The 25,664-nt window shown below is 45.6% G+C and overlaps 1 protein-coding gene across 7 annotated transcripts in view; it reads right to left on the minus strand.

Annotated features, from left to right (window-relative positions):
* Stat92E (Signal transducer and transcription activator Stat92E) overlaps nucleotides 1–25,664 on the minus strand; it is a 194,108-nt gene that overhangs the window by 128,396 nt on the left and 40,048 nt on the right. For 6 of the 7 annotated variants that reach the window (XM_075692520.1, XM_075692522.1, XM_075692517.1 and 3 more), the window contains exons 1-4: nucleotides 25,034–25,212; nucleotides 11,901–12,232; nucleotides 9,762–9,941; nucleotides 7,570–7,785 (exon numbers count right to left, since the gene is read on the minus strand). In XM_075692520.1, coding sequence (XP_075548635.1) covers nucleotides 7,570–7,785; nucleotides 9,762–9,941; nucleotides 11,901–12,176 — 672 coding nt within the window. In that variant the 5' untranslated portion in view covers nucleotides 12,177–12,232; nucleotides 25,034–25,212. Of the gene's footprint in view, nucleotides 1–7,569; nucleotides 7,786–9,761; nucleotides 9,942–11,900; nucleotides 12,233–25,033; nucleotides 25,213–25,664 lie in introns of those variants that run through there. The other variant, XM_075692518.1, reaches the window with a different exon arrangement.

The raw sequence follows: 25,664 nt of genomic DNA on the forward strand, positions 1-25,664 counted from the left end.
GCAGACGAACTAGCAGCACGAAGCTCGCATGCCGGCGAGTGCGCTGGCTTGCATACGTCACAGTTTTGTGCGGTCACATGCCCAGCTGTGTTTACATTCCTTCTTTGGCCCATTTTGTAGCTCTCTGAAACCGAAACTTGGACTGGTCGGTACAGACAAGACCCCAAACAATTAACTGTCAGACTCTGAAGCCAATGATGCTTCATGCCGTGATTACTGGGTCATCAGCTACTTATTGCAGCAGAAAAAACAAGATAGAAATTTTTTTTGTCAGTACTCCTTTAAGAACCCGCTTGTGAATCCAAGATACAAAATTCTTTGTTACAGCAAAAGCTCATTAATTCGAATTCTGTGGGGATGCTACAAAAATTCAAATTATACAAAATTCAAACTAATGATAGTCGGAGAAAAAAATTGCTCGTTTAAGGCACGTATATGGTCCGACATAGAATGAGTGGGTGTGCGCACATGTTACGTAACATTGGCGTGAACAATAATGTCTATAGCCCGAAGTACTGGCACAGCCAACGTAACCAGACCCAGCGAACGCGGTGCGACATGCCCAACATTGAGATGGCTTTTGTTCCATCCATGCATTCATCGTGCTGACTGCGCCGACCCACAATGCATGGCACAGAGAAAAATAATGCCGCAGCTGTGTCCGAAAGGCAAAGCATCGATTGCAATAGCAAATTAGTAGATAGCTATAAGAAGTAAGGATAGCAGTTTTATTAGCCATATAAACTTGCAAACATTCGCCTACTAAATTAACAAGCACGGTGTCACGCGTGCACAGGTAAACATGAACACATCTTGGTGGATGATGCGGAAACTCACTCAAAAACGCTGCAGTGAGGAATTGGGGCAGCAGCAGTGCGCGAATTGACCTTTGTACATCTGTACATCTATCATCATCATCATCATCATCCTGGTTAGGCCCAGTGCAGGGCAAAGGCCTCTCCCATACTTCTCCAACTACCCCGGTCATGTACTAATTGTGGCCATGTTGTCCGTGCCCACTTCTTAATCTCATCCGCCCACCTAACTTCCTGCTGCCCCCTGCTACGCTTCCCTTCCCTTGGAATCCAGTCCTTAACCCTCAATGACCATCAGTTAACTTCGCTCCTCATTACACGTCCTGCCCATGCCCATTTCTTTTTCTTGACTTCAACTAAGATGTCATTAACTCGCGTTTGTTCCCTCACCCAATCTACTCCTTTCTTGTCCCTTAAGTATAAACCCCATGCAAGCGATCTTGCACGCGACAGCGACGAGCGACGCGATGGTTGTCGCGTTCGCTCGTCGCCTACAAGTTGCACCCCATGCGAGCGATGACTTCAAGCGACGTCTCCACAGTGTTGCCGGTATGAGGGCAGAAATATAGGCGCCGAAACTAGCGTGACGTGTGCTTTATTAACTTAAGTTGATGTATTTTACTGCAAAAAGCAGCATAAAATATTTCTGAAAGTCTTGCAGTAGGTTCTTATCCTTGCACGTATAAAGATTCAATCGTTTGCTCGTTCCGTGCGACAATCGGAAGTGCTGGAGTTATGCACATCCAGTTCCGGCTTTGCACTATTGGCTAGTCGCTCATAGCACTTCCGGGCGACGAGCGACAAATTCTAGATTTGCAGAACCGAGCGATCGCGCAACAAGACCAAGCGATCTGTTCACGCGACGGCACGATCCGTCGCTCGAAGCCGTCGCTCGTCGCTGTCACGCACAAAATCGCGCTCATGGAGTTTAGCCTTTAATGTTACACCCATCATTCTTCTTCCCATAGCTCGTTGCGTCGTCCTCAATTTAAGTAGAACCCTTTTCGTAAGCTTTCAGGTATCTGCCCCGTACATGAGTACTGGTAAGACACAGCTGTTATACACTTTTCTCTTGAGGGATAATGGCAACCTGCAGTTCATGATCTGAGAATGTCTGCCAAATGCACCCCAGCCCATTCTTATTCTTCTGATTATTTCAGTCTCAATTCGGATCCGCAGTCACTACCTGTCCTAAGTACATGTATTCCCTTACCACTTCCAGTGCCTCGCTACCTATCGTAAACTGCAGTTCTCTTCCGAGACAGTTAAACATTACTTTAGTTTTCTGCAGATTAATTTTTAGACCCACTCGTCTGCTTTGCCTCTCCAGGTCAGTAAGCATGCATTGCAATTGGTCCCATGAATTACAAAGCAAGGCAATATCATCAGCGAATCACAAGTTACTAAGGTATTCTCCATTAACTCTCATCCCCAATTCTTCCCAATCCAGGTCTCTGAATACCTCCTGTAAACACGCTGTGAATAGCATTGGAGAGATCCTATCTCCATGCCTGACGCCTTTCTTTATTGGGATTTTGTCGCTTTCTTTATGGAGGACTACGGTGGCTGTGGAGCTGCTATTGATATCTTTCAGTATTTTTACATACAGCTCTTCTACACCCTGATTCCGTAATGCCTCCATGACTGCTGAGGTTTCGAATGAATCAAACGCTTTCTCGTAATCAATGAAAGCTATATATAAGGGTTGGTTATATTCCGCACATTCCTCTATCACCTGACTGATAGTGTGAATATGGTCTATTGTTGGGTATCCTTTACGGAACCCTGCCTGGTCCTTCGGTTGACAGAAGTCTAAGCTGTTACTGATTCTATTTGAGATTACCTTAGTAAATACTTTGTAAGCATTGGACAGTAAGCTGATCGGTCTATAATTTTTCAAGTCTTTTGCATCCCCTCTGTTATGGATTAGGATTATGTTAGCATTCTTCCAAGATTCCAGTACGCTCAAAGCCATGAGGCATTGCGTATACAGGGTGGCCAGTTTTTCTAGAACAATCTGCCCACCATCCTTCAACAAATCTGCTGTTACCTGATCCTCTCCAACTGCCTTTCTCCTTTGCATAGCTCCCAAGGCTTTTTTTTACTTCTTCCGACGTTATTTGTGAGATTTCAAATTCCTCTAGACTATTCTCTCTTCCATTATTGTCGTGGGTGCCACTGGTACTGTATATATCTCTATAGAACTCCTCAGACACTTTAACTATCTCATCCATATTAGTAATGATATTGCCAGCTTTGTTTCTTAATGCATACATCTGATTCCTCCCTATTCCTAGTTTCTTCTTCACTGCTTTTAGGCCTCCTCCATTCCTGAGAGCATGTTCAATTCTATTCATATTATACTTCCTTATGTCAGCTGTCTTACGCTTGTTGATTAACTTCGAAAGTTCTGCCAGTTCTATTCTAGCTATAGGGCTAGCGGCTTTCATACATTGGCATTTCTTGATCAGATCTTTCGTCTCCTGCGATAGCTTACAGGTATCCTGTTTTAACGGAGTTACCACCGACTTCTATTGCACACTCCTTAATGATGCCTACAAGATTGTCGTTCATTGGTTCAACACTAAGGTCTTTTTCCTGAGTTAAAGCCGAATACCTGTTCTGTAGCTTGATCTGGAATTCCTCTATTTTCCCTCTTACCTCTAAATAATTTATCGGCTTCTTATGTACCAGTTTCTTCCGTTCCCTCCTCAGGTCTAGGCTAATTCCGAGTTCTTACCATCCTATGGTCACTGCAGCGCACCTTGCTGAGCATGTCCACATCTTGTATGATGCCAGGGTTAGCGCAGAGTATGAAGTCTATTTCATTTCTAGTCTCGCCGTTCGGACTCCTCCGCGTCCACTTTCGGCTATCCCACTTGCGGAAGGCGTAGATAAATTGGATCAAATGATTGGCTATTATAATGTTCTAATGAGAAGCGTACGGTGGTGGAAGACTCTGTTTTTCCACTGCATCCATATTGCATGCGTGAACAGTTTCATACTCTTCCAAGCTCACCGCACATTGCACCCAGAGATTCCCGAGCTGGCACGTACTGCCGGGTTTGACCACCTTTTAGAGAAGAGCTCATTCAGCAGCTTCTGAACCTCGACGGTGCCAAGAGAGCACACACACCTCCACCACCCGTCGCAAAACATGCACTCCACAACTCAGGAAAAGTGGCAAAACGCAGAAACTGCAAGCTGTGCTATGAGCAGAAGAAAATCGAGCTCAAAATGAATGTCTTTTGCAGCACGTGTCAAGTTCACTTGTGTTTAAAACTGCCCGGAACTGGTTCGTCGAGTGGCACAAGAACCGTGGGACCCGAGTGCTGACCACTGGTGCCACAGTTCACACACAAAAAAAAGAGTTGTAGATACGCGTGCCAAATTTTCACAAGCAAGAAACGAGGGATTGTAGCACATTTTGTATATCTTGGATTTTTTTATGTTTTTTCACTCGTATATCCATGACTTTTCCAACTTTCTTATGTTGTTCTCTCAGCAAATTTTGAATTTGTGATTTCTTTCTAAATATTATATATCACTTTTAAGTCTAATCTTTTTTTATGCGTGAAAGACCATCTAATTAGTTACATTTTGATATAAGTTACAGCAATATAACGCAATGACTACAGTCGCTGACTGATTTTCCGGACTCCAAAAATTTGGACATGCCCAATTATTCGGTCAGCTTCGCAGCACCGCCATTCTCCCCATAGACCATAATGTATAACAACTGCCGAAAGTTCGGACACCTTGCAACCTCTCGTCTGATTTTTGGACACTCCTTGAGCCAACTCGTTCGAGAGCACCATGCACCGACTTGCTGAACGCCATTTTTGTTTTGAACGGAGCCTCCTTGCTGCCCCATGAAGTGGTGCTACTGGAAATCCCCGCTCATCATCATCATTTCTGCCTGGTTCGATAGAGTGGCTCTACAGCAGTTCCGGTTTCAGCTTAGTAAGCCATGCCAAAACAATCCAGCAGCTGATTTGTTTCTTCGTGCACGACGCTGCGAGCAGGCCACGTTTTTCGTTTGTGCGACTGGTGTCAGCACGGTGGTGTTTGCTTTGTGTGCTGTGTCGAGGTTTTGGTGATCTAACGTAGCATACGAAAACATCGCGTCAAGTATTTGATGGTGCCAACAGTGCCCGCGCAGACTGTGCTGGGGGAATGCTGGCAAGCGGGTGCCGGCAGGCCTAAGATTTGTCGCCTTCCGATGTGCCCCCTACTGACGCGGAAAATGTTCTGCCGAGACCTGCGCAGTGGTTGCATTGCGACTCCGGACACCATCTCATTTGACAGTTTCACAGGTGCTGACTGCCGTACTGACATGCGCAGAACTCGATGACGGCAAGATCATTCGTCAGGTTTCTGCTGCACCGCCGGACAATGACTCTGAGTCGGAAGATGACATACCATGTGCTATGCTGCCGGCGCATGCGGAGCGTGTACAAGCAGCGACTGTGCTTTCAGCTGCCTATAGTGACCATACGACCCTCTCCGAGATTCAGGCTTATCTGATTGCTCGTAAACGGAACAGCGTGAAACGCCGCATTCACAATTTCTTCAAGCCTACTGCCGAGCCCGAATAAGTGCGTGCAAATAAAGGATTTCATTTTTTTTTTCTTAATCTGCTTTTTCGGACACCTGTTTATTCAGACATTTCCGCAGTCCCTGTGAGGTCCGGATAAACGGTCGGCGACTGTATTTGTTATAAGAAATAATTTTTGACACCCATCAGAAACGCCTGTTTTTCCCGCAGTCCCGAAAGAGTTGACCATGTATGGCTATTGTTCAAAAGTCGTTTGTTTTTCAAGCGAAATTTATTTAACCCAATTTTGGTAAGCTTTTGTTTTCAGGGTGTCTACCAAGCTGACACTTCCAAATTCCCTGAGTTTTCCCGGTTTTCCCTGAGTGCCATTGCGAAATTCCCCGAGTGATGCAGAACTATGTTTTATGTCAAGATGGACTGAAACCATATCGCCCGATGCTGTCACTCTCTAGTAAGCATACGAAAAAAAAAAACGACTTAGTCCAATTTGAATACTAAGGAGAAGTGTTTATGTTATTCAAAAAGAGAATAGAAGGGAGGGGTTAGTAAAATGTAGAGCAAATAAAATGTCTTCGAAAAATATTGCAAATCGAGTCGGAAATTCTCAAATACGAATAAAGTAGAGATGCATACAGAAGCAAATATTTTCGAATAGGAGCTATTTCTATCAACTCATAACAAGCTCAGTGGTATTAGGCCCGAACGTTGTCACAATTGAGGTTCTCAACAACTCGTTAGTCAACCTCAACTGTCCTGACATACTCTCAGCCTGGGCACGACGCCTCAGTGTTGTGTTTCACTGCTTTAAAGAGTTTATTTTGGTTTGGATGAGGGACACCTGCATCTCGGCATCAGCCAACACTTTGTTTTTTGAGCTCAGCAGACCTAAGAAGCGGCGAAGAGGCAGGACCTCGACGTTTTGTTGTCGGAGGCCTAGGCCCAGCCCACATAACTGGTGGTTCTCATTAATGTTCACTCTCTCTATATCTCTCAACTCCTTCAAAATGGCGGCAGCACGCTTCCTATCCCGTTCATTCCTCAATGCGTAGGTCCTTTTTGTTCTTGTCCTCCTTCCGCTACTCGTTCGCCCCACACACCACTTGAAGACCCTTCTTCGTCAGTTGCACAGTCCACGTCCGATTTTTCTAACTCCCTAGGGGCCGCAAAAACGTCAGAAAAATCGGCCAGTTGGAAAAAATAAATGCATGTCATTTACTGCCCTTAAGGGCTAAAACCGCCACAGGCACATTCAAAAACGCTGTGAAGGCCTGCCGGTACACGTATTAGCCATATCGGTGCTCGTACTGTGACAGGAAATACCAGGTGCATGCATGTATAATTAAGCAATACATACTGTGTCCAATGGCAATTGCCACTTCCCGCGCTTGTTATGCTTCACTGCAGTACTTTTGCGTAAGCTTCACCAAGGAACATTTGTGTACAAAGGCAAAGCTAACTTTCGGTAATCGGCATTATGCAACGCACTATGCTTTCCAAGCTTCTAAGCCAATCGCAAGGACCACAAAGGCGGAGTCCGTGCATTGCTAACAGCAGCGACTTCTTTCAATAAAAAACATGGTATCTAACGGCAAGAAGCTTCATAGCGAACGTCGAAGCATCTAGGCCTAGCGTTGCCGCCGTGGTGGCTACGGCTGCCAGCGGATCTGCGTGCGAGAGCGCCAGTTCGAGGCTGCAAGGTAATCAAAATGGCAGAGGTGGTGGCTTTGATTATTGCCGTTTCGGACCGGCGGTCCCAGCAAAACCTCCGGGAAATCGAATGGCGAAGAGTTCATAAGTTTGAAATTTCAAACGTTCTGGTACATTGACTCTACGGGGTACGTGGTGGTGCCGCGAAGCCGTCCAAATTATTGAGAATCCGGAAAGTCGGTCGTTGACTGTACATTGGCAACTCCTCCAGCCGACGACAGGGTGTCAAAGACGATTCATTACGATTCCTGTCTGTTACTCGAGCCAGCATTACCTTGACTTTCGACCCTTTCAATAAAATTACAGCTAATTCTCCCTGATAGAAGCACAAATTCCCTTAGTTTTCCCTGAGTTTTTCCAGACTACTCAAAATCCCTGAGAATTCTCGGTTTTCCCAGTTTTCCCAGTTGGTAGACACCCTGGCTTTGTACGCTGCCTTCTTCCAGACCACTGCCGTAGTGGCATTACATGAGGGCATGCACAACTCACAATGCGCATGTCACGCAGCTCGTTGACACGCTGCCGGATTGCCTGCTCCATGGCCTTGGTCTCATTATGCATCTTGTTGAGCAGCTCCACATTGGTCTGACCACTGGACTGCGTTGACAGCTGTTGGTAGTGTGCTTGCAGCTTCTGGCATTCCTGGTACTGGATCACAAAGGACTCCTGCAGCTGGGTCATTCGGCGAAGTTCTTCCTCCATCTCCTGCACATCAAGCATTTGAACCCACAAACGTGAACTGCTGTGTGCAGGCCATATGCACATATAAAGAGTATAACAAGACTTACACGGCTGCCAAAAGTTCCTTGCCTGTATGATTTGGTTTAAGTTTGCCAACTGGGCAAGTTCACATACAGTTTATCACCAGTATAGAAAACATGAACATGGAGAATTTCACATGCTGGTTTGTTTTGTCAGCATTTGTCCTATCAAATTCTCTTGTTTTGCCCCCAAGTGAAGTGGTGAACAAATTATCTGGGAACCTGATTTTTTTATGTCCTCCACGGCGAATAACGGCAACCATGAATTTGGACACTGTATAGTGTCTCCGTAAATTTTTTGGGGCATGATGTAGCAAAAATGGTGGCCTCAAAAAAAAAAAAAAGAAAAAAAGAAAGGTGGGACAATTAAGCTGTTCCTGCACCCTCCCCTTTCATTGCCAAAAGAAATTTTGGCTTTCCGAGTGACATAGAGCTGCTGCGAATATGTCCGCATTAATTTCGCCCCGCACCTTTTTTTACACTGAAGAGGACACACTTTGCTCCGTTTGCTGCAGCAAAGCATGTCCTATTCCATGTAGCTAGGCGCAGTCCCCAGATTCCTCTCTTGCAACTCGCGCATGTGCAAAAGGGTCAGGCATACATGGGGTATTTCTCATCTGCTGCGTCCTTGACAAAACAAATACACACTTGCAATGGCAACATCGAGAGGCAGATAGCAGCTCCGTGTTGGACACGAGTTTGTAAATTGCCTTGTGCATGCAATGCAAGAATATTTGGCTCACATGCTCACAGGAGCCTCTTCTACAGATTGGCAACGTTTTCTAAAATGTTCAAAAAGAGTTTGAGGCTCCTGAAATTTTTGTAGCTAATGCCCATGAAAGCAGCGCTCCTTATGATTCTAATGGCCTAGGCAGTGTGACCATGTAGAGGATTCAAGCTGACTGCCATGGCAGAAGATGGCAAGCTATGATGGGAAGCTTACCACTAATGCATTCATATGACGGGAAGCTTACCACTAATGTATTCATATGACGGGAAGCTTACCACTAATGCATTCATACGAGTGTCTCATCAGTTATCTGGCTGGAGATCACGCGCGGGAGCTAGACTAGTCAACTGTTGTACTTCCTCTTACAATACTGCAATTCTGGAGCCAGAATTTTACAAAATTGTGGGCATACACTGGGGCCATGCATGCATGCATATTTATGCAAGATATGAACATAGAGCAGTTTTCTCTAACACTTCTTGAAAGCCACTGAGCTTTCCAGAGGCGAAAACCTTTTGGGAACCCCAGCTTTAGAAATGGCCTGATCTCACTATGCTCACAATGTATACGAACTAGAACTGACAGCACCAAGATACCTGCAGTTCTCGCCACTATGCTCAAGTTCAGGGAAATCCCACATGCAGTGCTGAGACTAGCTACACTGTGGACTTCACCAACAGATTATTGGGTCATTTTGATTTCTTTCTTGAAATATATTAAGGAACACATTATACGACCAATTTCTTTGCACGGCAAAGCACCAATCTGTGAAAACAGTCACAGTTCAATTGTATACTAACGTATCGTTGAGAGCAGGAGATTCAACAGTGCTTTACTAAACCCCCATCCTCTTCCCTAGTCTGTACACAATTCCTCCTCTTTCTGAATACATCCCACATCTCCAACACACTGCTACCCCCAACCATTTACAAAATCAAATGTTGAGGAATAAAGATACTCACTGCTTTGCTGACCATAGCTGCTATTCTGCTAGCTAAGAACCACACTACTAACATCCATTTCGTAGCCCTAGTGGGGTCGTTAATGCTGTGCCAAGATGGGCCCACTCCACTACGCCTTGACCCGCATGTTAAGTTATAGTCGAAATTTATGGCATACTGCAGGGGCTCAAAGCTACATCCTTAGGTCTGACCAGCGTCAGTCTTCCTCAATTATGCAGTGCAACGCACCTGTGAGCGCCTTCGCAACTTGTCCAACTGCTGGGTGATCTCCGTATGTGGATCTTGGGGGGCTGGCATGTGGGCAGCCAGCCTGTGGCAGTTCTCTGCTTGCTGGATTATGCGCACCTCAGCGGCCAGGCAGTTCTTGATCACTCGAATCAGGGCACACGGATTGTGGCCATAGTTTTGCTAAAGCAGGACGAGAGCAATTGAGATGGTTTGTCAAAAAACGTAAGTGTGAGAAAATAGATACACCAAAAATTAACACTTCAGTCAAAAAACAATGTGATTGTGTAAATTCTTGGATCTATAAATGCTGCACACCGTCAGTGCCAGAAGTTTATGGAGCACAACAACCGCACGGCCTTGGTACGGAATATGGTTTTCAAATTTATGGACGTAAAAAAGGCACGTAAAAAAGGTTTACGGCCTTTGGGTAGTATTTTGTTCCCAGACAACAATCTTTATGTCCTGCTGATTTTCCTTTCTTGAAAACTTTGCACTCACTACTTCTGTCAGGAATACCATGTCACGCTGACAATGTGCAACTCATTTGCGACCTGGAAGTACCAGGCACACCGGGTTAAATAAAGGAAAGGCATGTAAGATAGATGACAATTATTGTTTCGGGGCAAGATAAGACCTGAAGGGTACAATCCTTTCTTATAGTGTAGTAACATGAACAGCATAATGCCATCCAATTTCACTGGATGTGAGCAATAGATGTTAATTCAACTTCTTCCCGGAACACATGCCCTGCAAACTATTGATAGCAGCTGTACAACCATTTCACACAACCCTTAGCTAGTCATTGGTGCTTTACATTGTCAGGTCTCAAGCGCCCACAGAGAGAAAGGACAACAGCAAACCGTAGTGTGAACACACATGAGGGTATTTATTATGCCACCTAGCCAAAATTACTTTCAAGGAATGGTTCCTCGAAGGAGACATGTTGTGGAATCGAAGCCTTGCCATGCAGACATACTGCATAAACCTGTGCAAGGGCCACACCCCCAACTTTTCAGTCTAAAATTTTGTAATTAAGAACTCCAACTGAGAAGGAAGCATGTTGGGTGCACCTGTGCCACATGGATGCATCATTGAATTTCCTTGTGCAGCGCACTTTAGCATGTCACTACTAGATGGCAAGAGCTGTGCTTTGACCTCCGACATCCGGATGTATTTCCCATTTTGTCAAATGCACAGACATGCGAAAGATATGCCGTATCTGCTTGACCCGTGTGTGCATGCATGAGTTGGGAGAGAAACATCTGGGGACTGTGCCTAAGTACTGCAGAGAAGGACATTCTTTGCTCCATTTGTCTCTAGTCGAGCTGCACTACAGAACAAATACTACAGAACAAACCTCTCTCTCCGCTTGTGGTATCGTGGAGTAGCACAAGCAGCACTACCCTTCCTTTGGAAGGTCCGTTGTTTGAATCACGTGCTCGACAAGCTTCTGTTTTCTTTCATTTATAAAGTCTGCTTTATCATATCGTTTTGCCCTTCAACAACTTCTGCAGTAGTTATCTATGCTTACACTGTTAGTTCGATGTCGCTTTAGCGGCTGCAGACAAATAAATAATCGCATGTTATTGTGATTTTGTTGTATGCTTGCACCACATTTGCCTTCGCAGGCAAATGTGGTGCACAAACTCCAACCAAAACATCGGGTCATGTAAAATAAATACTGGTTGGAGTTTTCCTTCTGTAATTCAGCTCTCTCCAACCAGGGAGATATCACTGGAAATGTACCTAGTTTTTTGGCCAAGACTTGCTGAAACCAACATGAGTGTTTACAAATGCCTAGAGAATGGGTCGCAGCAGAAAGCAGCTTTCAGCGTGGATCTGGACAAGCTACTGAAGCCAGATACTTATAAGTAAGGAATTGGGGCTAGACATTACACAAAATTATACATTCAATGTCAATGAAGCATTGAAAGCAGGCTAATCGCAAGAATTCCGTCGTTCTTATGCTAACAGTGAGGAATCTTCCCAGTGACATCAGTCATTTTACCATCAGTGCAAGAATGACAAAGTTCTACTAACGAGCAGACTTTCTCAAGGAACTAGGCTGCACATTGTGCATTTTGAAAGCTTAGCGAAAAGAACCATGCATGACATATGTTGGAGAGGCAAGTTTACTACCTTAAAAGAGTTCACAGCCTCCACGAGCTTCAGCCGCATGACAAAGTTTTCCTCGGTAGAGGCCTTGCGCTGCAGCTCCTCGATCAAGGAGGCCACTACACTTGGCGCATACAGTTCGAAAGCAGGGTTATCAGGGTCCATGTCTTGCCAAGGCTTCTCTTCGATCCAAGAAGCCAATGCACAGCGAACCTCCATGGGGAAGTGGTCCCCATAGGCCAGCTGGCACTGGCGCAACAGCTCCCCAGGCAGCTCCTGCAGACGGCCCCACATCGACATGTTGCTCTTTCCCCTTGGCACCTACCAGCACGGTTTTGGTGGGTGCCTACACCACCCTGTGGAAAGAAGAGACACAAATGTAACAGAGTGACCATCTCGAGTGTGCACAGTACATTATTTATTTAGCAAGAAACACTTCCAGCATCAGCAGAGCTTTTTTTTTAAATATGAGGCACAATGTACAATTTTCTCTTCTCTTGACTGTACTACGCCTTCCTTGTAGTCGGTCTCTATTATTATCAACATTATTACTCCTAATTCCAGATGATAGTGACACCTGTGACAAAAGCAATTATTTTTAAATCTTGACACTACCTAGGAGTTTATGTACTGACAACACCCACAAAGCCCCAGGTGGCAAACATGATGCCCGGACAATCACCACAAGCAGCGTGCATGTGCAGAAGTTATGATGTTACTCCATATTTGAAGAAACGCAAAAACTATACTGCAGAGCTTCAGAGAGAGTTCAACCACTGCAGCATGGTGTTCACATGTGTTGATAACCTACGATTTCTTTTGCTTCAATCCAATATTGTTCTTTTTTTTCTTGGAACAGTGTTTTATTGGTCTGTCACACTATTTCTTAAATTAATATTTAGTTGTCACTGTTAGGAATGGCCATATGGGGTGGCAACGTGCCAGCTATTTCAGCCCGCTGCACGTGTTCCAATCCAACCAGACGGGGCACACTTCAGAGAACTGCAGATGACCGGCAGCCACGTGGCGCGGGGTCAGCTCAGGAATGTGGTACCCGGCTGCGCCACCCGGGACGGAGCAGAGTTCTACGAAGCCCCTCTTACGTCGACTCCGGACCTTTACACCTGTGTGTGTGTGCAACACGAGTATGTGAGCCCGCCTCCTCCAAAAGGGCGGGTCATCTTCGGTGACGTCGAACGGTGACGTCGAACGATGACTGGACGAACGTCTCCGTTCGCTTGGATTCAAGGGGGGGACCAAGTACTTATAAGCAGCGGTTGTCGGCTGCAAGAGTGTGCTCGTCGTCGGGAGTTGAGTGCTCGTTGTCATGCTAGAAATGTACTCGTGAGCTGTGTGCTCGTAAGCTGTTTGCTGTATGTTAGTCTTGCGGGCTCCATATGGGAGTCACGCTAGACTGTCGATGTATGTCTTGTTTTAAATGTAAATCCTGCAAACAAATCCTGGTTCCTCTCAAGTTCATCCCTACAACTACGACCGCTTCAATCCCTACAACTGAATGGCAGCGGTGGGATCGGCCTACGGCTCCTAGATTGGCCTACGGCTCGTAAATCGGCCTACGACTCGGAGACAGCAACGGCAGCTGACGGACGTTGGCACATGGTGACCGACCGGCATCCTGATCAAGTTGGAGGCGACTTGGGATTGACCACCTCTTGCAACTGACTGGATACGGCGGGGAAGGACTGGTGATATGGTGCTGCTTCAGTGGGTAAGCGTTTGGTTTTGACTGTAAGATTTACCAGGCTTCAATTTCTCTGTGTTTTGGAATTTGATTCGCTGGGGATCTTTTACTTGTATTTTGATTTGCATGGGTATCGCAACAAGTATTGTGTCACAGCAGAGCCAAAGCTTAAAGTAGCGACCATGGTCCTAATGTGTTTGACGGGAGCTGACCTGTTGTGGTTGTGTGAAGAGCTCGAGGTAGACGTAGAGAAGGACTTGAAGGAATCAGAGATTCGTAAAACCATTCTGGAAAGTTACAATGATTTGAAATTCATAGAACAAATTGGCAAACGAATTCTAAGCAAAAGACAGGAACAGGAATCAATTATGGACAAAGGGCACGGGGCAGTTAAATTCCTCGTCGTCCCGTCGTTCTTTTCTAAGCTCAGTGTGTAGTACAAAGAAGCGCAAGGTGGCAAGACGAGACCAGGTGGGGAGTAGCAACGCGGTCAATCGAGGTCGTGATGAAAGCGGGGCGCCTGGACGGAAATTGGCAGGGGACTGTAACATCTTGGGGGAGCTGATAGTGAGTCAGCCCTTTTGTTGTTCCCCGGTAGCCAGAGTAGCTTTCGGACCGCGACCACCTCGAGTACGGCTCAAATAGTATGAGTCAGTAGTAAACGTTTGAAAAAGAGAGGCCAAGAAAGTTTCCGTAGAAGGAAAACATGCTGTTTTGTTTTATTTTTAAGCATTTGAAAATTTTCGCGAATTGAGACTCATTTCTTTCAATAAGTAAAAGTATGAGCTTTGTTTTTGTTTTGTTTGAGAAGCTCAGAAGTTTGAAAGATGCGTTTTATGTAAACCTGTAGTCTCGCGAGTTGTTAGTTAACGAGTAGATAGGCTTTCTTTTTTTGTGTGTGTAAGTAACCTGAGTGTCAAGGTTATCGTTGAGAGGCCTATGGTAACGCGCGTGTGTTTTAGTTAACCTTTTTTTATGTGTTTTTTTTATTTTCTAAGGTTAAGCGCATAGATCTTCAGTAAGTGCGTGATTTGCACTAAGCGTTCGTAGTTCCATTAGCGCGTGTCCTGTGTGGACGGAAGGAAGCAGATTGATGACTGGGTTGCTCGCGTGTGTTAAGGGCAGCCGTATTCTGACTTTTTTAGTAAGCGTGCGTAGAACGAGTTATTGGCAGACGCATATTTTAAAGGGTTCTGTGGTGTGCGTGAGTTACGCAAGGTAGTTGTTCGTTTAAGGAACATGTCCTGTGTGGACTAAAGGAACAAATGTGAGTAAACGTAATGAAACGTTTGCGTAAGACGCAAGTACACGTTCGGAATAGGGACCACAAAGTTAGCGTGTTTGTGATGACGTACCTGTGGAGTTGGCCAGACGGTTCGGTGGCAACAGTACATGAGATAAGTATGCCACTGCAATAGGGTAAGAACAGGCTGTTCGTGAAGTTAGGCTGCTTAAGATATGTTCGGGTATTGGTGGTTGAGAGCCTTCGGTTTAATTCTGCGTAAACTTTTGCTCTTGTGCAGCGCGACGGTCGGGTTTGGTCGAACTCAAGAGGAACGTGAATGCTCGCTTTGGCGACACGAAATTTTGGGGCAAAATTTGGGGTTTCCCAGTTGAGTGACTTGCATTGAAATTGTGATAGGAGGCCTGGTGGATTAACGGCTGATTCCGGGCGTTTGAACGCTGAGCGGTATTGTGTTGCCGGGTCGACTCTTCTGTGCCAGTTGTTATGAGATGGTTGAAGGCATTCTAAGTACGCAGGGGTTGCAGAGAGCAAAGCCATCGTCTTGCTCGCCAGCCATTCTCTCCCTGCCCAGCGGTTGCCAGCACTGGCCAGGCGAGATTTTCCGGGCCATGGAGGAGCTGTTAGGAATGGCCGTACAGGGTGGCAATGTGCCAGCTATTTCAGCCCGCTGCACGTGTTCCAATCCAACCAGACGGGGCGCACTTCAGAGAACTGCGGATGACCGGCAGCCACGTGGCGCGGGGTCAGCTCAGGAATGTGGTACCCGGCCGCGCCACCCGGGACGGAGGAGAGTTCTACGAAGCCCCTCTGACATCGGCTCCGGACCTTTACACCTGTGTGTGTGTGTGTGCAACACGAGTATGTGAGCCCGCCTCCTCCAAAAGGGCGGGTCATCTACGGTGACGTCGAACGATGACTGGACAAACGTTTCCGTTCGCTTGGAATCAAGGGGGGGACCAAGTACTTATAAGCAGCGGTTATCGGCTGCGAGAGTGTGCTCGTCGTCGGGAGCTGAGTGCTCGTTGTCATGCTAGAAATGTACTCGTGTGCTGTGTGCTCGTAAGCTGTTTGCTGTATGTTAGTCTTCCAGGCTCCATATGGGAGTCACGCTAGACTGTCGATGTATGTCTTGTCTAAGATGTAAATAATGTAAATAAATCCTGTTAACTGAGTTCCTCTCTACGACCTTCAACTCCTTCAAATGGTGGCAACGGCGAGGTCGTCCGACGACTCCTACATCTGGTTGACAGCGGTAGGATCGTCCGACAACTCTTACATCACACAGAATCTAAATTGCGCTTATGAAAGAGCTAAACAGCAGACAAAAACTGACACTCTTCTGCTTGAAGTAAAGGCAATGAAGCAAGCAATAGCACCAAGATGGTGAATATAAAAGTCAAATGACTATTTTGCTTTATTAATAGCTACCAATTCTGTAATCACGGTGTGCTACCAGGATTCCAAGGACATGCAACAAATCATTAATTGCCATATTTGTTTCTGCAGGAACTCACTAAAATTTTATGCGCATTAGAATCAAGCATGAAGCCAAAATTGCAACAGGTGGTCTTCAAATCCCGCCCCTCAAGCTCGACTGCCACATTCAGATCGTCGTGTGCTGCAGGTGCCGGAAACTCCTACGAGCGCCAATAGTTCGTCAACACTGGACACCACCTGCTATATGAAACTAGCGCTGCCCAGGAGGCACTTTGGCAGCTTGAGTGCCCTGCTAAAAAATGCTGTTGCTGTTTGATAAGGACGCCTCAAAAATGGTACAATATCTTGAACAGTGACAAATGCGCGCCTATGTCAACGCTTTACAGCTTCCAGTGCAACCAGTCAAGCCCTGTCCATACCAATGCCCACTCTGACAAGCCCATACGTTCCTACATTCCAGTGCACCTGTGCCCAATAGGATCAGGTGCCAGAAATGTGCCTCAAGATGAGTGGTGAATTTGACGCCACGAAATTGAAGCATATTGCATTAAAAATCTTTTTTCCGCCTGCGAAGCTGTATGATACAGCACTGCTGTTGGCACATGAAGCTTCAGCCTTGGTTACTTATAGCTGGTGTCCAAATCACACCTCCAGCAGCCTCAGAAAACCATGCTTTGTTGTGCTATGAGTGCCAGAACTTTGTCATGGCTGCTAAATATTGCCGTTATCCAATGCAATTCAGATGCTGCTGCAGTTGTAGGAGCTAAAACATTGTTTGCACCCACTCCATAAATTCCTTCAGCTTAGCACACCTGCTGCAGGTTTACATTTTAGTTGGCCCAGATTGTGCTTCTTTGAGTGTGTATGTCGACCTGCAAAGCTTGGATCTGTATGCGTTCTGCTGTTATGAAGTAGGCAGCTGTACAGATGCACTGTGTTCACTCCGGCACGGCTTTTAAGCAAAGGGCAGTCGACGACTAAAGCGATGCACCGGTGTCGTAACTGGCGATAGTGCGTCCGGGCTAGATGACCGACTCTCAGAAGGACTCCGACGCATCAGACGCGGTCAGTACCCAGCACCTCCACCAGTGTCGTGGTACAACGCAGACAGAACACAGGGAGACGTTCTTCACGAACAACAGGACAATCTGTTCAAAAACAGACAGAGCAGAGACACGTCTTCGTCATCGACTAATCTCACTCTGACCCACTATAGGCGGAGTCCGCTAGTGCTCCCATCGTCGTCGTCGTCTGCATAGAATACACGCGTCAATATTTACCGAGGCGTGCAAGGCATACAATAAATATGACAGGAATGAAATCAAAGATAATGTGCTCTGGGGGATGCACGTGGCATCAAGGAGGCTTCTGACAGTGATGGTGAATGATCCCGTCTACTGTGGCTCTTATGCAATCATTTTTTTCCCCAAGTAAGAACAAATTGCTATTTCTCTCTCTTACCATGGAAATCTGGTCAGAGCAGTCAAGGGTACTTCTATTTGCATTCCTTAAATGCATGAAAATAGGGATGCCCATTATAATCACGTAAATACAGCATCAGGGTGTCTACCAAGTTGACATTTCCAAATTCCCTGAGTTTTCCAGGTTTTCCCTGAGTGCCATTGCAAATTTCCCGGAGTGATGCAGAACTATGTTTCATGTCAAGACAGACTGAAACCATATCGCCTGATGCTGTCACTCTCTAGTAAGCACATGAAAAAAATAAAAACGTGACTTCGTCCAATATGAATACTAAGGAGCAGTGTTTGTGTTATTCAAAAAGAGAATAGAAGGCATGGTTTAGTCAAATACACAGAAAATAAAGCGCATTCGAAAAAAGTTGCAAATGGGGTCAGACATTATCAAATACGAATAAAAAGGAGATGCATATAGAAGCAAATATTTTCGAATATGAGCTATTTCTATCAACTGATAGCAACCTCAGCGGGATGAGGCCCGAACTCTGTCACAATTGAGATTCTCTCTCAACAGCTCGTAAGTCAACCTCAACTGTCCTGACATACTCTCAGCCCGCGCACGACGCCCGAGTGTTGTGTTTCACTGCTTTAAAGACTTTAATTTGGTTTGGATAAGGGACACCTGCATCTCGGCATCAGCCAAAACTTTATTTTTTGAGCTCAAGCTCTTTCAAAACGGCGGCAGCAAGCTTCCATTTCCGTTTATTCCTCAATGCGTAGGTCATTTCTGTTTTTGTCCGCCTTCTGCCACTCGTTCGCCCCAAGGACCATTTGAAGCATCTTGGTCAGTTGCACAGTCCACGACCGATTTTTCGAAATCCCTCGGGGCCGCAAAAACGTCAGAAAAATCGGCCAGTTGGAAAAAAATAAATCCGTGCCATTTACTGCCCTTAGGGGCTCAAACAGCCACAGGCACATTCGAAAACGCTCTGGAGTCCTGTCGGTACACATATTAGGCATATCGATGCTTGTATTGTGACAGGAAATACCGGGTGCCTGCGTGTATAATTAAGGAATACATACTGTTTTCCGTGGCCCCTTCTCACGCTTGTTATGCTTCACTGCAGTACTTTTGCGTAAGCTTCAGCAACTCACATTTCTGTACAGAGGCGAAGCTGACTTTCAGGAACCGGCATTATACAATGCACTGTGCTTTCCAAGCTTCGAAGCTAATCGCGAGGATCGCAAAGGCGGAGTCCGTACCATTGCTGACCGCAGCGAATTCTTTCAATAAAAAACATGGCACTCAACGGTAAGAAGCTGCATAGCGAACGTTGCTGCATTCATGGTTACGGCTGCCAGCGGATCTGCATGCGACAGCGCCGGTTCGAGGCTGCGAGGTAATCAAAATGGCAGTGGTGGTGGCTTTTATTAATGCCGTGTCGGACCTGCGGTCACGGCAAAACGTCCGGAAATTCGGACGGCGAAGAGTTCTTGCGTCGAAAATTTCACACATTTTTATACGTTGACTCTATGGGGCACGTGGCGGGGCCGCGAAGCCGCCCAAATTATCGGGAACCCGGAAAGTCGCTCGTTGACTGTACAATGGCAACTCCTCCTGTCGACGACAGGGCATCAAAGACGATTCATTACGATTCCTGTCTGTTACTCGATCCAGAATTACCGCGACTTTCGGCCCTTTCAATAAAATTGCAGCAAATTTTCCCTGATAGAGACCCAAATTCCCTGAGCTTTCCCTGACTTTTTCCAGACTACTCAATATCCCTGAGAATTTCCGGTTTTCCCGGTTGGTAGACACCCTGAGCATATGCTATTTTAAAGCGACCAGTTCAAATCATATGCCATTAGAAGCCTGGCTCATTGGTGTCCTCAAAAACGGATGTAGTGGCCACATAGTATCCCAACCCACTGATGCACACAACTGATATTGCATCACACATACGAGTATTACTGTCGATAATTTTGTACTAGATGTCACTGCCAGCACAAAGCTACTGAACAGAGTAGATTGGCGTGACTCACACTGCATCAACTTTGAGGGCCGATGTCCAAACCAAATCTGTGAAGTTTCTTGACATTCAAGAATTTTCAAGTGTTTCGATAACAGCTCCAAACCATGCACTAAGTAACCAATATCACATCCTGATAAAGCACTGCTCCAATGTCCCTCTTCTGCTTAAGTACCACAAGGTCACTATTTTCTTATCTACTGATAAATAATGCAAGCGAAGGTCTTGCAGAAGCAAGTGGTGGTCTTGATATCCTCTCAGGTAGGCAATAATTTTCCTTCCTTCACAGTAACGGCCGTGTAACTTACTGGTGTAAAGCGTAACAAGCAGGGAACAATAAATGCTGGCACTAAAGTGCAATTATATGGGCAGTTCCAGAGTTGTGCCATTTTGTGGCCATTTCAATTTATTGCTCTGCAAAAGCAGTGAAAGCACTAATTATGCAATTGCCACAGTCTGTAATAGCAAAATAGTACCAATGCCTGTAAGTATAGAAGTAGCTTTATCAGCCATGCTCCAGAACTGTGCACAGGCGCAGCAAACTATGCAAGTTTCCTGAAATGAAACCCTTTCACCAAGCATTGTCCATGACATAAAGCATATTAACCATCTCTTTGTTGCGCTACCACACGCCTTACTGCACTGATCAGATTTAAGTACTTATGCAGCATGTGCCACTAGCCTCTACAAATGCATAAAGGCAATATAACCAGAGTTTCAACTGACTCAAGCCAAACCATTTCAAACACACACCATATGGTATTTCAAGTATTTTTGCAAACACATAGATACACAGTTATATGTGCGGCTTGGTGGTGGTAGTATAAAATTTACCATAATATTGGGCTCAGGGCCTACTTTCAGCTCCATAACACAACATAAAATCCAGGCCAGTGTCCATCATGTAAGGGCAAGATGTGCAGTTGAGGAATATATCTCCTGATGTCATCCATTCCAGCACACTTCTAGAGTAGGTGCACTTCACTGACAGTTTCTTCCACGCCACGAAATATTGGACAGGCAAGCCTTTCTTACAGTTCCGCTCTCCCTGCTACACCACCCGAAGGGAAAGTATGCAACATGCTTCATTGTCGCAGTTATCACAGCACACTACCCCTGCACTGTCTGTGAAATGCTTGGTGACAAGCGCATGAGCCCATCCATCCCTAGCTACCCCATTGGGGACAGGTCAATTTGGCCATACATCCCATTATTCTTGAGTTCTGCACCCACTTTGTGCATGAGACTGGATATTGATAGGGTGTCCTAAACTTCCTTTAGTTCAGTCAATTTCTTTGAAGAGTTAAGTGTAGAGGTGCATGTGCAGGCAATTGTCAGCCTGTGTTTCCCTCATTGCTTCAGGTGCACCAAAAAGTGCATAGAGTTTTGCTACTATCTGTCATTTGGCTGTCGCCAACATGTACAGCTGCCATTGGCTTTTCGTTTGAGTCACTCAATTCAAGGCGATGACTTTAATTGCACACCAAGCGGCTGTAAGGGTGGGCTGGCAGGCACACTGGTTGTCTCCTGTAAGCTCCATCTGAAGTCTTCTAATAGCAGCTAGGTGGGACTCACCTTGCAGTTTTGGGCCCATGTGGACTTATTGCTGTCTAAGTTATTGTGCATCCAAAATGGAGGCTACTGCCACATGGTAATCTCATCCAGTGTTGATTGTGTACCATTCATGTTATGTGGTGCACAGCAATGACAAAGTCTCAGTGACTAAATTATCTGCTTGGACATTACAGTTGCCATGCTGATGACTTTCCAGCTGATCTCAAACACATACTGGAGGCTATGAATGGCTCACCAATATAACATCCAGGCCACACACAGACCATAAATAAAATCTTCAGAAAAAAACCATGAAGAAATGTTTTTTTTTCAGAACTGTATACACATGGAGCAACATCAAATCACTGTGTAGGATAATTACTCGTCACGACTCATTGTGAAAGACGTGTACATGTAAATAAGGTCAAGTGAATTTAGCAAGATATCTTGCAAAATGCAGTGGGCACTTTTATGGAGTCTTCATGGGCAGGTTGATGCAAGCGTGTGCACCTCAGCTTGCAACTGTCACATAAAAACCTTGGCAGCAGCTTAGTGCACTACCATAACCTGGAAGTTTGACGAGCTGTGCGTCAAAGCAGAGAAAAGCACTTCTACGAGGAAAATCTGCTTTCTAAGAGAAACTGATTATGCCCATGCGAGCTGACGAAAATTCGCACTTGAGCAAGTTACAAGCATCAAGTTTCCCCGAAAAATAACAGTGCTTGTGCAAGACACTGAAGCTGCCCAAAATCCCCAATGTTTCACTAGTTGCAAAAACTTACAATGTGGAAATGCCCATTCTGCCAGCTTTTGCCTGCTGCCCTTTGCTGTGACCACAAGAAATTACTTGGAACTCTTGCCAAAATCCCACACTGAAGTAACTCTACGAATGTTTGGTTCATTCATGTCCTATTACCTTATGCTGTTTTATTCTTTAAAGCAAAGTGTTAATTCTAGACTGCCACCACTCAACAGCTTTCATGGAATGGTGTTAGAGGGACACTAATGAGAAACTCTTAACATTGACAATGTACCAGGGTGAATCAGAAAGTCCTTGCCCCTATTTTTTTTTTTAGTCAAGTTACAGCTGTAAATGCGAAGTCAACATATCCATTCCCAGTGGTGGACCTTTCTTGGACCGGCCTAGCGTTATGTTTGATACCGGGTGATTCAGCCCGTCTCCATTTGTATTTTTTTTATATTCAACTCTTACTGGTGATGTTGCATTTATTGTAATATAGTGTATTTATAGACTGCCTTTAACATTAACACCATGCATTGTAAATATGTTTCTTTTGGATCTGTACTCACAATATGTCTGATATTACTGTTTGGTTTATTATGCACAATTTTTTTTACCTTAATGCATCTTTATGTTGTTGTATTTGCCTGTCCCTGCCATTTGTACTGGGTTGTGTTCCTAGTTAAGCTAGGAACACAACCCAGTACCGGTGCTGCTGTCAGTTGTTGAAGATGGCGGTTGCGTTTCACACGGCCAGGGCGTGCAAGCAACAAAGTGGTGTGATTCGTTTTCTATGGAGCAAGAGACAAATGCCCGTAGAAAGCCGCACAGCAATGCAGTCCACATATGGGGAAAGGTGTCTCGCTTTGAGAAGTGCAAAGTAGTGGTGTTGCAAGTTTGCAAAATGCCATGAAGTCTGATCGTGGTTCCACAGTCAGCCGGACAAATTCTACCACAGAGGCATCTCAAATTGAATGCTATGATGGGAGATACGTCTGAACCGGTGTGGGGACTATGTGGAAAAATAGTGTACGGTACGTGGAATAATGCGTATATTTGTAGTTACCTCTATGTGCCATACCTTGGCGAATAAAAAATAGGGGGCAAAGACTTTCTGTTTCACCCTCGTATAATTTTGAAAATTATATTTTCATTAACTTTGCTGTAACAGAGAAGAGAAAATAAAAATCATGGTTATTAATTTTTTTTTAAATTTTACGCTAGTACCAGGGCTGCGGTACATCAGGACTTCAATATCTTTTTTTTTGTGTGTGTGTTTATGTTGCTGTGGCTCACTTAGAAAACTGTGCAGTCCATCTTTACCGGTTATCACATCACTAAACCTGAGCAAATGCCATCAAAATCCATGCCCTCACAGCAAGCTGTTCTGGGATTTCTCACTAACCAAGCCTCTTCTTAATATAATTTATGGTTCTTGAAATGGGCAATTTCTTAATACAACTCAAATTGTCTTTCTCTGTGGTGTCCCACTGCCACATGGCAGTTTTCCTACCTTGCAATCAAACTGAGGTATTATTCCACATTACCGCTGCTAGTTCCACATAGAATAGTTCCACACATAGTTCCACACTGCAACAATAAAACGAGCTGTTTTATTACCATTATCAATTTTGCGATCTCGACCACAGCGATGCAACATCAAGTTCACTTGATTTGCTACGGCAAAATGCCGAGAAAAAGAAACATTCGAGAGCAACATGTCGTTGATAGCTGTGGCCTTTCCATTTGAAGCGGGATGTTTACAGAGCAATAATACCCGCATCTGGCCTTGCATAAGTTACAAAAAATTGCTGTTCTTGGAAAAACAAACACTTGTACCATTCTATGAAAACCATGTTGGTATAAGTTATTGCAAGCGTTTAGCTTAGTTATCCAGCAATGTTTTGTCCTCACAGCTGTCTTCTTTCTTTTTTTTTTTTTTTTTTTTATGGAGACAAATTTTGGCGCTTGGCAGTTTCAGACGTGCACCATCAACCGGTCCAACAGGCACTCCGAAAGGCAGTTCTCTTTACGTGTGCAGTGAAAACCGTACTTCAACATATGTGCATAAAGCCACTCACATTTCGCCAGCGCAGGATTTAGCACACATCTGACAAATTAACCAAAGTAACGAAATACAGTGCCGGTGGGTGCACGTGTACAAGCACAAAAGCACTGTTACATAGGCAAAACATGCGATTGTTAAAATTAAGTTTGTTCCCCACAATAGTTCCTTGTTTACTTGTGTAGATCATTATTATTTAAAAACAAAAGCTTTCCCGTGAAGGCCCGCGGACGATACCATCACAACGCTCCGCGCGCGAACTCGAGCGAGGAGCAGCAGTCGGCGGAGAGCGGCGATTGCACAACTTCGGACGAACCCGCCTTAAATTTGGGGAATCACACAAGCTTTATCGTTCTAGAAGCCACAACTATAAACAAAGAATATAAATAAAGAAGAAATGATTAACTGGGATTAAAGCGTCGAACTGCAAGTCACTTGACACGGTTTGTAGAGCACGCAACGATAAGCGAACGACAGAGAAAAGAAACACGCATGCCCGCACCACCGGAAAGCGCACCAACAAGCGCGACGGCTGTGCAGCGCCAATGAAAGTGTGCAGATGCGACAAACAAAACAGCAATAGGTATGTACACTACACCCAGTCTGGCAAGCCTGGCATCAGTCGCGCGCGATGCATAGCCGTGCAGCAGAGCGCTGTCACCGGACGCCTAGCCAAAATTCGACGACTCATGAGACATACGAGGGTATCCTCGCTTCAAGCCACGCGCTAGGCAAGAGGACAGTGCCCATGACATCACCTCGCAACGCCTCTTCGCGGCACATGAAGACTCGCGCAGTCTTCCACCACGAGCGCCACGAAGGTTAGGGCACGAGACATGGCACTACCACGCTGTACTGGCCGGTTACCATTGCCGACCACGACATGTGCTAGGCGTTCAGCCATTACCTCCCTCGCGAAAGGGTTGAAGGACAACTACGTCGGAACTCTTCGGCATCGCTCACCTGTTTCCAACGAAGAAAGTTGGACTCCGAAAAAGTCGTTCCCTTGACCCACGTCACAAACGCGATGTTTCACCAATAAACAGACAGCGATGACCGAGCACAAAATGCGACGCGGCTGGCCTCAGAGCCACGGCATTTTTTCTACACAATAACGATCGCCATTTCCCCTACTGACGTCACACACGCGGATGAATAGCGGGATAAACAGAAAAAAAAAAAAGGCGGGGCATGTAGCGCCGCGGTACGGCTGTCGCTGCAAGTGTCGAGATCAAGAAACTCCGACCGCTGCGAGTGAGCGAGGAAAAGGAAAAGAGAGAGGAGTTGGAGAGAGCATAGCATGGCAGCAGCCAGCTAGCTAGCTGGGGCGCGCCTTTTCCAAGAAAGTCGCGACGATTGCCACGCTTGTCAGACGCGTGCTCGTTTTTCTTTGCTCCCAGTTTGCTTATGCTGAAAGTCCCCAGTGTCTGCGCGCGCGTGTTGGGGAAATTCAAATTCGCGACGCGCGCGCGCGCTGTCTTGTCTCGGCTCTCCTGCAGGTGCAGCGGATGCTCGCCACGAAAACAAAGCCACGCGCAATGTCATTGGAAATGCCAACGTGCCACGCAGGTGCATTTGCCCCGGTTGAAATGTT

Source organism: Dermacentor variabilis, chromosome 5 (assembly GCF_050947875.1).
Source record: "Dermacentor variabilis isolate Ectoservices chromosome 5, ASM5094787v1, whole genome shotgun sequence".
Lineage (NCBI taxonomy): Eukaryota > Metazoa > Arthropoda > Arachnida > Ixodida > Ixodidae > Dermacentor > Dermacentor variabilis.